The 13105-nt window shown below is 45.4% G+C and overlaps 1 protein-coding gene across 13 annotated transcripts in view; it reads right to left on the bottom strand.

The window, feature by feature from the left end:
* Positions 1-13105, bottom strand: part of LOC133760110 (myomegalin-like) — a 228226-nt gene that overhangs the window by 5825 nt on the left and 209296 nt on the right. For all 13 annotated transcript variants that reach the window (XM_062192092.1, XM_062192085.1, XM_062192090.1 and 10 more), the window contains 6 exons: positions 12748-12879; positions 9121-9240; positions 7152-7341; positions 6416-6540; positions 3861-4100; positions 273-389 (listed from right to left, as the gene is read on the bottom strand). In XM_062192092.1, coding sequence (XP_062048076.1) covers positions 273-389; positions 3861-4100; positions 6416-6540; positions 7152-7341; positions 9121-9240; positions 12748-12879 — 924 coding nt within the window. The remainder of the gene's footprint in view (positions 1-272; positions 390-3860; positions 4101-6415; positions 6541-7151; positions 7342-9120; positions 9241-12747; positions 12880-13105) is intronic.

Below are 13105 nucleotides of genomic sequence, written 5' to 3' on the forward strand. Positions count from 1 at the left end.
ATTTGTCAAGTGAACCAGTGGATGGCAGATCTCTCTCATTTATAAGAATGGAAATATTACCACCCAATGATGCTACTAAGAGCAGCAGGAGAACTGTAGGATGAAGAATAATGACCAAAAACATGGAACAAAATGTGCAATAAGTAGGACTAATGGCTTTGGGACACACAGAGAAATTTGTAAGTTGAGATAACCTCTAAATAGACAACCAGTGCTGTTTGCATCAACACTTTCCCATCATCATCCCTGAGCCACTTACTTGCTACACTTACCGTTTTTCTTGTTGAAAATGGCAGTTTCTGAGGCAGGATCAGAGGAAGGAGAGCTGGGGAAGACCAGAGCTGGAGCATTCATGCCAACGTCCCGAACTGGAGGGGAAGCAGCTGAATCTAGGGAGCAAAGACAACCAGGGTTTTCAGGAACCCAGACACACCCTGCACAGCCTCCTCCTCACCACCTGAGAGCTCACGTAGCACAACTGAGACCTGAGACTTCTCATATAATTATCGTTCTGATGCCAAGTCAAAGTCAAGAACCAACAAATCACTCAACCCAGTGTTTCCATTCTCAGAACATAAGAACACTTGGGTAATGGGAGGGTGTTCCATGAGAAAGCAATTTCTAGTTTGAAAAATTGTTAGGCATATTTTATAAACCAATTCTTCAGTACAATTTATATGTAGTATCTCATACAATGCATTGTATCTATGTTAAGTTGTGGATCAAAGAATGAATGGATTTATGGGGAATTAAACCCAACAGCCTAGTCAAATTTTGGTGAGTCACTGTGAGTGAAACACTGAGTTGTATGAGAAGAGAAGAAGGCTAAAGATGCCCTAGTAGAGACCAGGAAGCATCCCTACCATGAGGAAACTGGAAACCATCAGAAAGAGGACAGAAAGGACCTGCTCAGGCCAGAGTGGCTCAGAGCCTGCTTTCTGAGGAGGAGCAGGGACTGGGCCCTGGAGCCTGTGTCATGGCAGGTGTACGGGAAGCCAATGAGAAGGAAAAGCCTGGTTAAATGAGAAGAAGACATTACTGAGCACTGTGACCATCATGGCAGCCCAGGAGAGCAATGCAGCCACCCAATGTACACTGAGAAGTTCCTGTGGACAGGTGCTGTGCTGGACAGCCCAGGTACACGTCTTACTTAATGACCATCATGGGTCATATGATTGTCATTTTCATTTGTCAGATGAGGCCATTGTGTGATAAATGAGTATCCAACAAACCAGAGAAAATCAGGACTCCCTTGACCCAGGGAGAGTAGGCATGAGAGTCTGAAAGCTCAGCTTTGGAGAAATGTGAGCAGAACTGATTCTTGATTAGGATCCTGTTGAGGACACAGCCATGCATATGAGTAGAGGTACTGAATTGCATGGGACACCCAAAAGAAAGACAGAAGGGGAAGTAGAAGTTGAAAGTCAAAAGACTGGGGAAAGGGACACGATTAACATTAGTATTGAAGCTGGGGTAAATGAGATTGAGGCTAGATGTTGAAAAGAGAAGGAGAGACCTGGTTAACTTGCCTATCTGGAAAGGCGCACAAGGGGCAAGGCAGAAAGGGACTTCTGTCCCAGGAATAAACATGTCCACAGCCCAGTGCTTCCTCATTGCCTTGGTTTCCTTAAGGACAGGAGCATTTTGTCAGACATTGAATTCCCCACATATGAAAGAAAGAGAAACTAGTCTAAACAGGAGAAGTCAATGCTGAAATAGAGCATGTTGAGGCAGAAGAAGCACGGACGGGAAGTCAAAACAGCTGGTCCTAATCCTGCGTGTCTCTAATGCCTGTGAACCCCTACTTGTCTGCTAATGTCCCAAGGCCCAAGCTTCTCATGTGAAATACATAGATAGCAGGCTGGTGCCACGGCTCACTAGGCTAATCCTCCGCCTTGCGGCGCCGGCACACCGGGTTCTAGTCCCGGTCGGGGCACCGATCCTGTCCCGGTTGCCCCTCTTCCAGGCCAGCTCTCTGCTGTGGCCCGGGAGTGCAGGGGAGGATGGCCCAAGTCCTTGGGCCCTGCACCCCATGGGAGACCAGGAGAAGCACCTAGCTCCTGCCATCGGATCAGCGCAGTGCGCGGGCCGCAACGCGCCTACCGCGGCGGCCATTGGAGGGTGAACCAACGGCAAAAGGAAGACCTTTCTCTCTGTCTCTCACTGTCCACTCTGCCTGTCAAAAAAAAAAAAAAATACATAGATAGCGAAACCTTCCCTACACCAGATAAAAGTATATGAGGATACTTCAGAAAGTATGTGGAAAAATGAAATTAAAAGACAACTCTAAGTACAAGTGGTTAGCTTAGTAGTTAAGGCACCCACATTCCACGTCAGAGTGCCTGAGTGTGATTCCTGCCTCTGGCTCCTCACTCCAGCTCCCTGCTAATACAGCACTGATGGCTCAAGTCGTTGGGTTCCTGCCATCCACATGGGATATCTGGATTCAGCCCTGACTCAGCACCAGCTGTTGGGGCCATCTGGGGAGTAAGCCACAAGGTGGGAGCCTTCTCTATCTGTCTCTCTCCCTGCCTCTCTGTGTCTAAAATATAAAAATTTTAAAAATGAATAAATAAAAATAAAAGGTATGTTCATTTTGGTGCAAAAAATTTTGAAATGCATCATAGTTTTTTTGTTTTCTTTTTGTTTTTTTTTTGTTTGTTTGTTTTGGTTTTTTTTGACAGGCAGAGTGGACAGTGAGAGAGAGAGACAGAGAGAAAGGTCTTCCTTTTTGCCGCTGGTTCACCCTTCAATGACCGCCACAGCCGGCGCGCTGCGGCCAGCACATCGCGCTGATCTGAAGCCAGGAGCCAGGTGCTTCTCCTGATCTCCCATGCGGGTGCAGGGCCCAAGCACTTGGGCCATCCTCCCCTGCACTCCCGGGCCACAGCAGAGAGCTGGGCTGGAAGAGGAGCAACCGGAACAGAATCCGGCACCCCGACCAGGACTAGAACCCGGTGTGCTGGCACCGCAGGCGGAGGATTAGCCTAGTGAGCCACGGCACTGGCCTCCATCATAGTTTTTTATAATATACATTTTTTCTTGAAATTTTGAAGACTCCTCATATATTTAAAGATACTTGGCAAATTTTAAAGCACTTCACAAATACAGTACAAGGAATAGATATTAATGCATATAGTTGTTAATTATTGAGAAATTACTGTATATAGTTGTTAAGTATTGAGCAATTCTTATTGTAGCAGGCCCTTGTCAAGTATGTCATTTAATGCCCCAAATAGCTATAGAAAATACATATTATTACTCTCCCCATCTTACTAATGAGGCTGCAGCTTGAATACCTGAGAGTTCAAACTCCCCACCTAAAGTAAACAATCTGTGCATAGAAACTGAGAATCTGCAGCAAGGTATAACCTAAATCCAGTATTCTCTCTTGGATGCTGTCATCTCTGATTTCTTTTCTTTTTTTTTTAAGATTTACTTACTTGAAAGGTAGAATTATAGAGGGAGAGAAAGGGAGAGACACACACAGAGAGAGAAAGAATCTTCCATCCACTTTGTCCACTCCCCAGAATGGATGAAACGGCCAGGGTTGGGCAAGGCCGAAGTCAGGAGTTTCATTTAGGTCACCTATGTGGCTATGCTTGGGCCATTGTCCGCTGCTTTCTCAGGTACATTATCAGAAAGCTAAGTAGAGCATAAGTAGAGCAGCCAGAACCTGAACTGGTGCCCATCAGGGATGCTGGGGCTGCAGGTGGTGGCTTCACTCACTATGCCACAGCAACCCCAATCATCTCTGATTTCAAGCTTATCCTAAGAGGCATCAGAGGGTCAAGACTGCCCTCTCCCTGCAGATGTCCTGTGAGCTCCCACTGGCTGCGGGGACCCTTTTTCAGTCCTACCTTGGAAGGTGGGCTGCTTGTTTCCAGGGTCAGTGTTGGTGGCGAAGTTCTGGTTCATGGAAGAGGAGCCGAGGCTGGCTTTGCCGACACCACTGTCCAACTGCAGCTCCAGCTGCAGTCGCAGACAATTGTTCACCTGGATGCTCTGCTCCAGCTGCCCTCTCAGAGCTCGTATCTCTGCCACCAGGCAACTCAAGTCACTGCTCGAAGGGACTTGGTGACAGGTATCCAGGCTAAAAGCTGCAAGGAGAGAGACAGGCGGGGTCTGGTAGCACTGAGTTAAGAATGTCCAAGCACTTGTCAGAACACTGCTCTGTCAGAGGCCTTTCCACTAAGGACTCCATCACTATCTCAGGGTCCCAGGAACTGCACAGACCAATATATTATAGAGATGTCAGCACTTCTGTGTGGGGCTGGGGCACACTGAGATGGCACGCATCCAGTCTGAAATTTCCCTGAGGTTCAAATTACCCACCGGCATTTAGAAAGCATTAAATTTGCAGACAAAAACAAGCCTATTACTTCATCTCCACATTAACCTGCATCCTGCAGGCTAGAAAGCGGGGCCCTCCAAGGCAGGAGATGGGCAGAGCCTGAGGGAGACAGGGACTTGATGACCTCTGCGCTCAGAAATCAAAGAGGAGAAGGAAGGACTTTTGGTAGCATGGAAGAATCAGAGTCTGGCTTTTAGAGCAACGACCCAAACTAAACGAATTTTCAACTCTTCTATGTTTTACCTTCACTCCCCACATGTACTTCTACATACTAGCGTAGAAACCTAAGCAATACTTGCAATACTCTCCAAGTCCATAGTCTCACATGTGAAAAATCTTAAAGCCGAATAAATGCATTTCAAAAAGGTAGAATTATTTTGATATTCAGCAAAGCAATAGGAAGCATATATCATGTATACCATATACTATGTGCACCCAATTGTATCTGAGCCACATACATATTCATTTCTGTAGTGAGCAATGCAAATATTCTCATTGCATTAATAAATAAAGACTATGAACATCCTCTTGCCACGTCAGTTAGGTTTTGCATTTAACCTTTCAATTCAGAGATCTTAACTGGATTTTGATCTTCAGTATATGAAGGTAATTGAAAATGAAACTTGATAAAGGGCAGGATGGAAGAGGGAGAGGGAAAGGGAGAGGGGAGGGCCACGGGAGGGAGGGAGGTTGGGGGGGGGGAGCCACAACAATACAAAAGTTGCACTTTGTAAATTCACATTTATGAAATAAAAAATTTTTTAAAAAAGAATTAAAAAGAAGAGATTATGGAGGTTTAGTGTTAGGTGCTTTGAACCGAACCCTAAAACACCCCTAAACAGGGAACATCATGGATGGGGAGGTGGTTCAGGATGAAGTTGTTTTAGAGAACAACCCCAGCGTCCCACAATGTTCCTCTTGGTCCTTCCTTCCCTAAACTCAAATTCACACTAAGTTTTGCTTATTTCTGTTTAGAAGCATATTTCCTCTATTATTCACTTTTATCCTCTAAGTACCTTACAGTAGATGCTTATCTCTTAATGCTCAGAATATCAGTAGGCCCATCCAATAGGCTCCCAATATTCTAATGTCTCCCAATACCAGCATGTTCCATTGGATTTGGTACCTGAGAGCTCCGTTTTCATCACACATGTATTTTTCTTTAAAAACACTTACTGTTCTTGTCTAGTACTTAATATGTGCACTATTATCCTGACTTACATGCTTGCTACAATACCTGACTTCCCACTCCCCCAACCCTGTTCCTACAGGTATGTTGGCCTCCCCACTGACCCAGCACTCACCACGACTTTGTAGTTCAACTCGTCTCAGCCTGATGAATCCCCTACATTTAAGTTTTAGTGTAACTTCTCTTAAACAAATTAGGAAAGCAAATTAAGTTTTATGAAGATTAAAAGTCAGCTGAAGAGAGAAAATTCTAATCAGCACTCCACTGCCCTTCACCCACTGTCTGGCCCTCTGGAGGGTCGCAAAACACATCAGCTCTCCTTCATCTGATGGTTCCTCAAACATGTGAAGCCAGTTCTTATCTCCTCACGTTCTTTTCAAGACCTGAAGCCTTTTCGTTTCTTCAATCAATTCAGGATGTCTGGACCCACACCATCATGGCCCCTGATGTCATGACATTCCAGTGTGCCAGCGTCCCTTTTACAAGATGGGCTGCACAGCCCAAGAATATTTCAGACCCGGTCCCACCATGTGGACACCACATTGACACTCCTGAAGACTCAAATTGAGTCACCAACACTTGATGAAGAGTTTCCCTGTGTGCGCAGGTTTGTAGGTGATTCCCTCTCCCTATGAACGGCTACAGGGCCAGGCCTCCCAGTTCTATGATCTGATCACAGAAACTTTTTTCAAGCTCAGGAAAAAAAAAAAAAAAGATATAACCTAGACATTGCTCAACTTGTGTCAGGGCATATAAGTGGGTAAAGTTTGACTCCTGTTACCCATTTTTAAGGATGTCCAGGACAGACATTTCTCATGCCACCAACATCTCACCCTTTGGCTTTGGAGGAAAGGGGGATGGGGAACACATACCTTTTAGCCCCCTCTTAGAATTGCCATAAAGTGCTTCATAGATCTGTAGCTCGGACTGGAGGGTCTGAAAGAGCTGCTGTTTCTCTTCACACTGCTGCTGCAGGAGGGTCAGCTTGTGCTGCAGCCTGCCGGGGGAGGGGCAAGGGTCACTGAGATGCTGTGGCCACCCCGCCATGCCAGGGCAACATACTGGGAGTCAACCGTGGTACTGTAGAATAGGCCCCCGATGTCAGCTCAGGGTCACGAAGACCATCACTTTCATCTTGCAGACGTGGAAACAGACACTAGGAGAGTGAAGTGACTTTGCCGGAAGTCACACCATTAGCATCACCAGCTGGGAGGAGAACAGACAGACCCGCACAATCCTCTTACTGCCCCTACAGTGCCTTCCTGTGACAAGCGCTTGAAGGACATGGGGTGGAGACAAACAGCACCCACGCCTGCGCTGGATTGGAAGCTTCTCGACTGTGGCAAGACCAATGTCCTACATCTACCTGGAAGCAGGGGCGTGTTCTTTCTCTGGTCTCTGACGTGTGGAAGCCTCCTCTTACCAGGGTCTCCCTCTCTCCACTTTGGCAAAAAAGCTTTCTCAAAGAAGCCCTTCCTTCCACTCAAAGGCAGGGAGAGCAAAGGAGAAACTGAAGTTTCCAAAAGCAGACACCGCGTATCTGCCCACATCCCTCCTTGTAAATCAGAAAATGCGGCCACCCTCCCCCGTGGATGGGCCCCCTCTCACCTGGAGTCGTTCTGCTGGAGGGACAGACGTTCCTCCCTGAAGTGCAAGATCTCCTGCTGCTTCTCCCGCAAGTCTCCCAAAAGCTGCTGCCTTTCCACTTTCTGGTGTTCCAGCTCCTTTTCCAGCTCTTGAAGCTGGGATCGGGAGGAAAGCAGAGCCTCCTTCAGACATTCTGTTTCCTGAGAGTGCTCTGGTGGGCAGAACAAGGAGTGTTTATAGCCTAGGGAGACAGCTCATCAGGAAGATAAGCCCAAGCACAAACAGGAGTGAACCAAGACAAGGAGAAGGAAGGCCCCGTGTGGGTGGGCAAAGAGAGTGTTGGCTGACCACACCCACATATGGGGGCAGGTGCAATCTAGCTTGCAATGCCTTTGATCCATGACTTACTATGGCCTCCCTTGGTCTTAAAGCATTCTGGTCTCCAGTGTTCACTACTTTCCAAGCACCTGCATACCATCTGTTCAATAATCTATTCTTCAATTTTGCCAAAGATCAACATCAGTATTTCTTACCTATGGGTTTTAGAATATTTCATTAGTTTAAATACTGGGATATTTGTACTTTTATGGGCTTGTAGCATCTCTGATCATAAATGCATGAAGATTATCGGCAGAGACTCTGAAAGTAAGGCTATAAGTTTGGTCATTCTTCTGGGGAAAACTCTCCTGAGCTTGGCAAATTGTACTAACTAAAATTTGGTACTATCTTCTCACCTGTGAGGTCTTTTCTAATCTTCCCAAGCATACAACAACGGTATGATAGTCCTGCTTTCTCTCTTATCTATTAACTTTTTTTATTTTTCCCAGGAAGTACCCTTTCTGTCCACATCTTCTTGCTCTGAGATGGCAATATCTCTTGAGCTGGCATTGTAGCCTAGTAGCTAAAGCCACTACCTGTGACACTGGTATCTGATATGGGTACCAGTTCATGTCCCAGCTGCTACATTTCTGATCCAGCTCCCTCCTAATGGTCTGGAAAAAGCAGTGTAAAATGATCCAAATGTTTGGGCCCTAGCCACTCATGTGGCAAACCCAGATGAAGCTCCTGGACCCTGGCTTTCACCTGGCCCAGCCCTGGTCATGGTAGCCATTGGGGTAGTAAACCAGCAAATATGGAAGATCTCTCTCTCTCTCTTTGTGTGTGTGTGTGTGTGTGTGTCCCTCTTCTCTGTAACTCCTTCAAATAAATAAATAAATCTTAAAAAAAAAAAAAAACAGAAATATACCTTGATGTCTTTTCCCTCCACAATCATTCTTTCATTCTAGGATTAACCCTTTCAGATACTATTCTTAGTCTTTTTATAAGTGTTCAATAAATATTTGTAAATAAAGAAAAATGTTACTGATAATACATTGTCTCTAACAGTCAATTAACTCCAAGGTCAACTGCCTCCCAGCCACTTGGGAAATGACACCAATCTACGGATGCCCATGTAAAAGGGTCAGGAAAGCTCTGGAGAACATTTGCGAACACTTCTCAACACAGGCCACGGGAGTACTGATCAATGAGGAGCCTTGAGGATGTGAGTGAGGGCAGGTGAAGAGGAGGCGTAGGGATGGTAGAGCAGGAAAGGGCTGCAGGGAAGTCCAGAGAAACCTGAGATGCAAAACGGGCACTCACATCCCTTCCTCTCCTGGTTCCAAATCAGCTGTGAGGTGGGGAGGGGGTAGAACTGAGGCCAAACTGATTCCAGTTGGATAGCCAGTGACTAGGGTAAATGCAAATGGGCTTTACAAAAGTGATGGTTTTCCAGAGTCATGTCCCCTAGACTCCAAGGACCTGTGGTTGAACACTTTTAGAATTCAGCCCTTTCTAGACTGAGAATAGCTATGGGAATTTGGGGTTGGGGTATCTGGAGAGCTCTTTTATCTAGTCTTCTCTTCTTCACTTCTCTCTCTCTGGTGATTGGTGTAGCCAGGGAAGAAAAGGGCCCAGGAGTGACCATAGTTCGTGGCTTTTGATCACTCACCTCTAGACATGTGACTCAGCTGGGCCTGAAGGCTCCTGTTTTCTTCCCTGAGGACTTTGTTCTCATTGTAGAGCTGAGGAATGGATTCCAGGCCTTGACCGCAGAAGTTAGAGGTGGATCCTGCCCCAAAAAGCACACACCGGGGTAACAGATGCTTTCAGAAATTTTCCATCCTATGTCTCCCGAAGGTACTGTCCTTCCCAGCAGAAAACTTGGGAACCCGGGGCGTGGAACTAAATAAAGCATGATGGACCAAGTGCCTGGGTTCTGTGTGCCCCTCTCAGTGGGTGGCACGTATGCACGATCACATGCCACAGCTGCACTTGCACAGGAGCCTCTTTCTCCCTCAGCAGTTGCTGCTGTCATATGGACAGGATACTGATGCAGGAGGGATGGCCTCCAACAGGCAGCAGCTCAAGTGGAGGGTGTGAGGGGAAAGGTCACTGCGGTGAAGTGGCTGGGGGAGGGTCCCAGGGACCAGTCTTTACCACTTGCCAATCGCACAGAAAATGGAGAGCTGGTTCTTTGAAGACATAAACAAAACTGATAAATAGTCAGACTAATTTAAAAAAAAAAATAGAGGAAAGACCAAATAAATAAAATCGAAGACAAAAAAGTAAATACTACAGCTGACACCACAGATATACAAAGGATCATTAGGGACTATGGCGCACAATGAAATGCCAAGAAATGGAGAATCTAGAAGAAATGGATGTCTATATACACACATAACTTACCAATACTGAACCATAAAGACACAGAAAACCTGAACAGACCAAGAACAAACGATGAGACTGGATCAGGACTGAAAAGTCCCCAACAAAGTAAAGCCCAGAGGTGGCTTCACTGAGAATTCTAAAAAGCTTTTCAGGAAGAACTAGAGCAGTTCTTCTCAAACTACTCCAAAAATACAAAAAGTGAAAACCCTTTCAAATACATTCTATGAAGCCAGCATTACCTTGGTCCCAAAACCAGACAAGGACACACAAAAAATAAAACTATAAACTACTATCTCTAATGAACATAGATGTAAAAATTTCACAACAAAAATGAGCAAATTGAATCCAATAGCACATCAAAAAGATCATCCACTCCAACCAAGTAGGATTTATGCCAGGAATGTGGGGATAGTCCAGCATGCACAAATCAATAAAGATAACGTATCACATCAACAGAATAAAAGGTAAAAATCCTATGATTGTCTCAATAGATACAGAAAAAACATTTGGTAATATTCAACATCCATTTAAGATAAAAATCCCTGAACAAACTGGGTACAGAAGAACATGCCTCAACACAGTAAAGGCTATATTTGAAAAACCTACACAGAAAACACCATATTGAATGGACAGAAGTTGAAAGCATTTCCTCTAAGATCTGGGACCAGACAAGATGTCCATGCTTACCACTCTTATTCAACATAGTAGCGGAAGTTTTAGCCAGAGCAATAGGCAAGAGGAAATATAGAAACAGAGGAAGTTAAATTATGCCTGCTTACAAATGACATTACTTCACAAGAAAAGATTATTAGAACTGCAACAAAAACTCATTAAAGTTGCAGGATACAAATTCAACACCCAAACCTCAGAGGTGGTTTTACATAGCAATGATAATAAGCTCACTGAGAAAGTAATAAAAGCAATAGCTACAAAAAATAATGAAATGCCTTAAAATAAATGTAACCAAAGATGTGAGATTCCTATATGAAAATCACAAAACACAAATGAAAGAAATTGAACACACACACACATACACACACACACACACCAGAAAGAGTCCCAATGTTCACAGATTAGAAGAATTAATCTTATGAAAAAGTCCACACTACCCAAAGCAATATACAGATCCTACTCAATCTCTATCAAAATACCATTGACATGGGGCTGGCACTGTGGCACAGCAGGTAAAGCCACTGCCTGCAGTGCCAGCATCCCATATGGGCGTCGGTTCGAGTCCCAGATGCTTCACTTCTGATCCAGCTCTCTGCTATAGCCTGGGAAAGCAGCAGAGGATGGTCCAAGTCCTCGAGTCCCTGCACCCACATGGAAGACCCAGAGGAGCCTCCTGGCTCCTGACTTAGGATCAGCCCAGCTCTGACCATTGCAACCAATTTGGGAGTGAACCAACGAATGGAAGACCTCTCTCTCTCTCTCTCTCTCTCTCTCTCTCTCTCTGCCTATCCTTTTCTTTGTGTGTAACTCTGCCTTTCAAATAAATAAATAAATCTTTAAAAAAAAATACCATTGACATTCTTTGGCCGGCGCCATGGCTTAATAGGATAATCCTCCCCCTTGCAGCGCCGGCACACCGGGTTCTAGTCCCGGTTGGGGCGCTGGATTCTATCCCGGTTGCCCCTCTTCCAGGCCAGCTCTCTGCTATGGCCCGGGAAGGCAGTGGAGGATGGCCCAAGTCCTTGGGCCCTGCACCCATATGGGAGACCAGGAGAAGCACCTGGCTCCTGGCTTCGGATCAGCAAGATGCGCCAGCCGCAGCGGCCATTGGAGGGTGAACCAATGGCAAAAAGGAAGACCTTTCTCTCTGTCTCTCTCTCTCACTATCCACTCTGCCTGTCAAAAACAAAAACAAAAACAAAATACCATTGACATTCTTTGAAGAACTAGAAAAATAACCTTAAAGTTCATGTTGAAACACAAAAGCCTCCAAGTAGACATAGCAATCTTGAGCAAAGAACAAACAAAAAAACCATCAAAGCTGGAGGTATCACAATAGCTGATCTCCAGATCCTACAGAGCTGCAATAATGCAAATAGCATAGTACTGGCATGAAAAATACAATGTTGACCAGTAGAACAGAATAGAGATCCCAGAAATGAATCCATGCATCTAGAGCAAACTGATTCCCCCCACCAAAAAAAAGGCACCAAAAACATACACTGGAGAAAAGACAGGCTCTCCAGTGAATGATGCTTAGAAAACTCAATATCCATGCACAAATGGTTGAAACTTGACCCCTATCTCTCATCTTTTACAAAATCAACTCAAAATGGATCAAAGATCTAAATGGAAAATCTGAAAATATCACAGTGGTATAACAAAACAGGGGAGACACTTCAAGACCTTGTTATATGCAGCGATTTTCTGGATAAGATCCCAAAAGCACAAGCAACAAAAGCAAAACTAGACAAATGGGATTAAATCAAACTGAGACACTTCTGTACAGCAAAGGAAATAATTGCAGAGTGAAGAACCAACCAGCAGGATGATAGAAAAGATTCTCAAGCTATTCATTTAGCAAAAAGTTAATATCCAGAACATATAAAGAACACAAAAAAAAACTCAAAAGCCACAACAAAACAGCCAATTACATCAAAAGGGCACGGAGCATCAGCATGGAATGTGAATGCAGGAGAAAGAGGGGGTGAGAAATCAGGCAAATCTGGGGACCAGGACTAGTTCTGCCTTGAGGAAAGGTACTCTCTGAGCCCAGATACATCCACAAAACAGGGGTAACAGTATGTGCCCCACTTTCTCACTGCGCTGCCTGTACGGAGCAAGTGAAGGAAAGCATACCAAAGGGCTCTGAAAACTGCAAAGCTCTGCCTGAGGCCCATCATTTCAGCAGCTCCCTAAATACAGCCAAAAACCAAGAAGACCGGGCCTCCCCTACCGCTTCCCCGGGCAGTGGAGCTCAGCCGGTGTTCCAGTTGCTCCCGCAAGCGGTCATTAATGCAGATGGACTCCTCCAGGCGCTGGCGCAGGTTCCGGATTTCACCAAGATGCTCTTCCAGCAGGTCAGCCCCTGCAAGCATCCCATCAGAACACGGAGAAAGGTGGGAGATGGAGAGAACTGGTTATTAGCGGAGGTGCCAGGTAGGCTTGGCCAGCAGCCTCTCAACAAGATCACTGTTCTACCAACCACTGCATCTTCTCCGACAGTTACCCAGGGGATGCAGGTAATTTTATTCAAAGAGCGAATGAGCTTTCAAACACAGATAGCCCACTAAGAGGCTAAGGAATTAAGCGGA

This window comes from Lepus europaeus, chromosome 5, assembly GCF_033115175.1.
Source record: "Lepus europaeus isolate LE1 chromosome 5, mLepTim1.pri, whole genome shotgun sequence".
NCBI classification, from domain to species: Eukaryota; Metazoa; Chordata; class Mammalia; order Lagomorpha; family Leporidae; genus Lepus; species Lepus europaeus.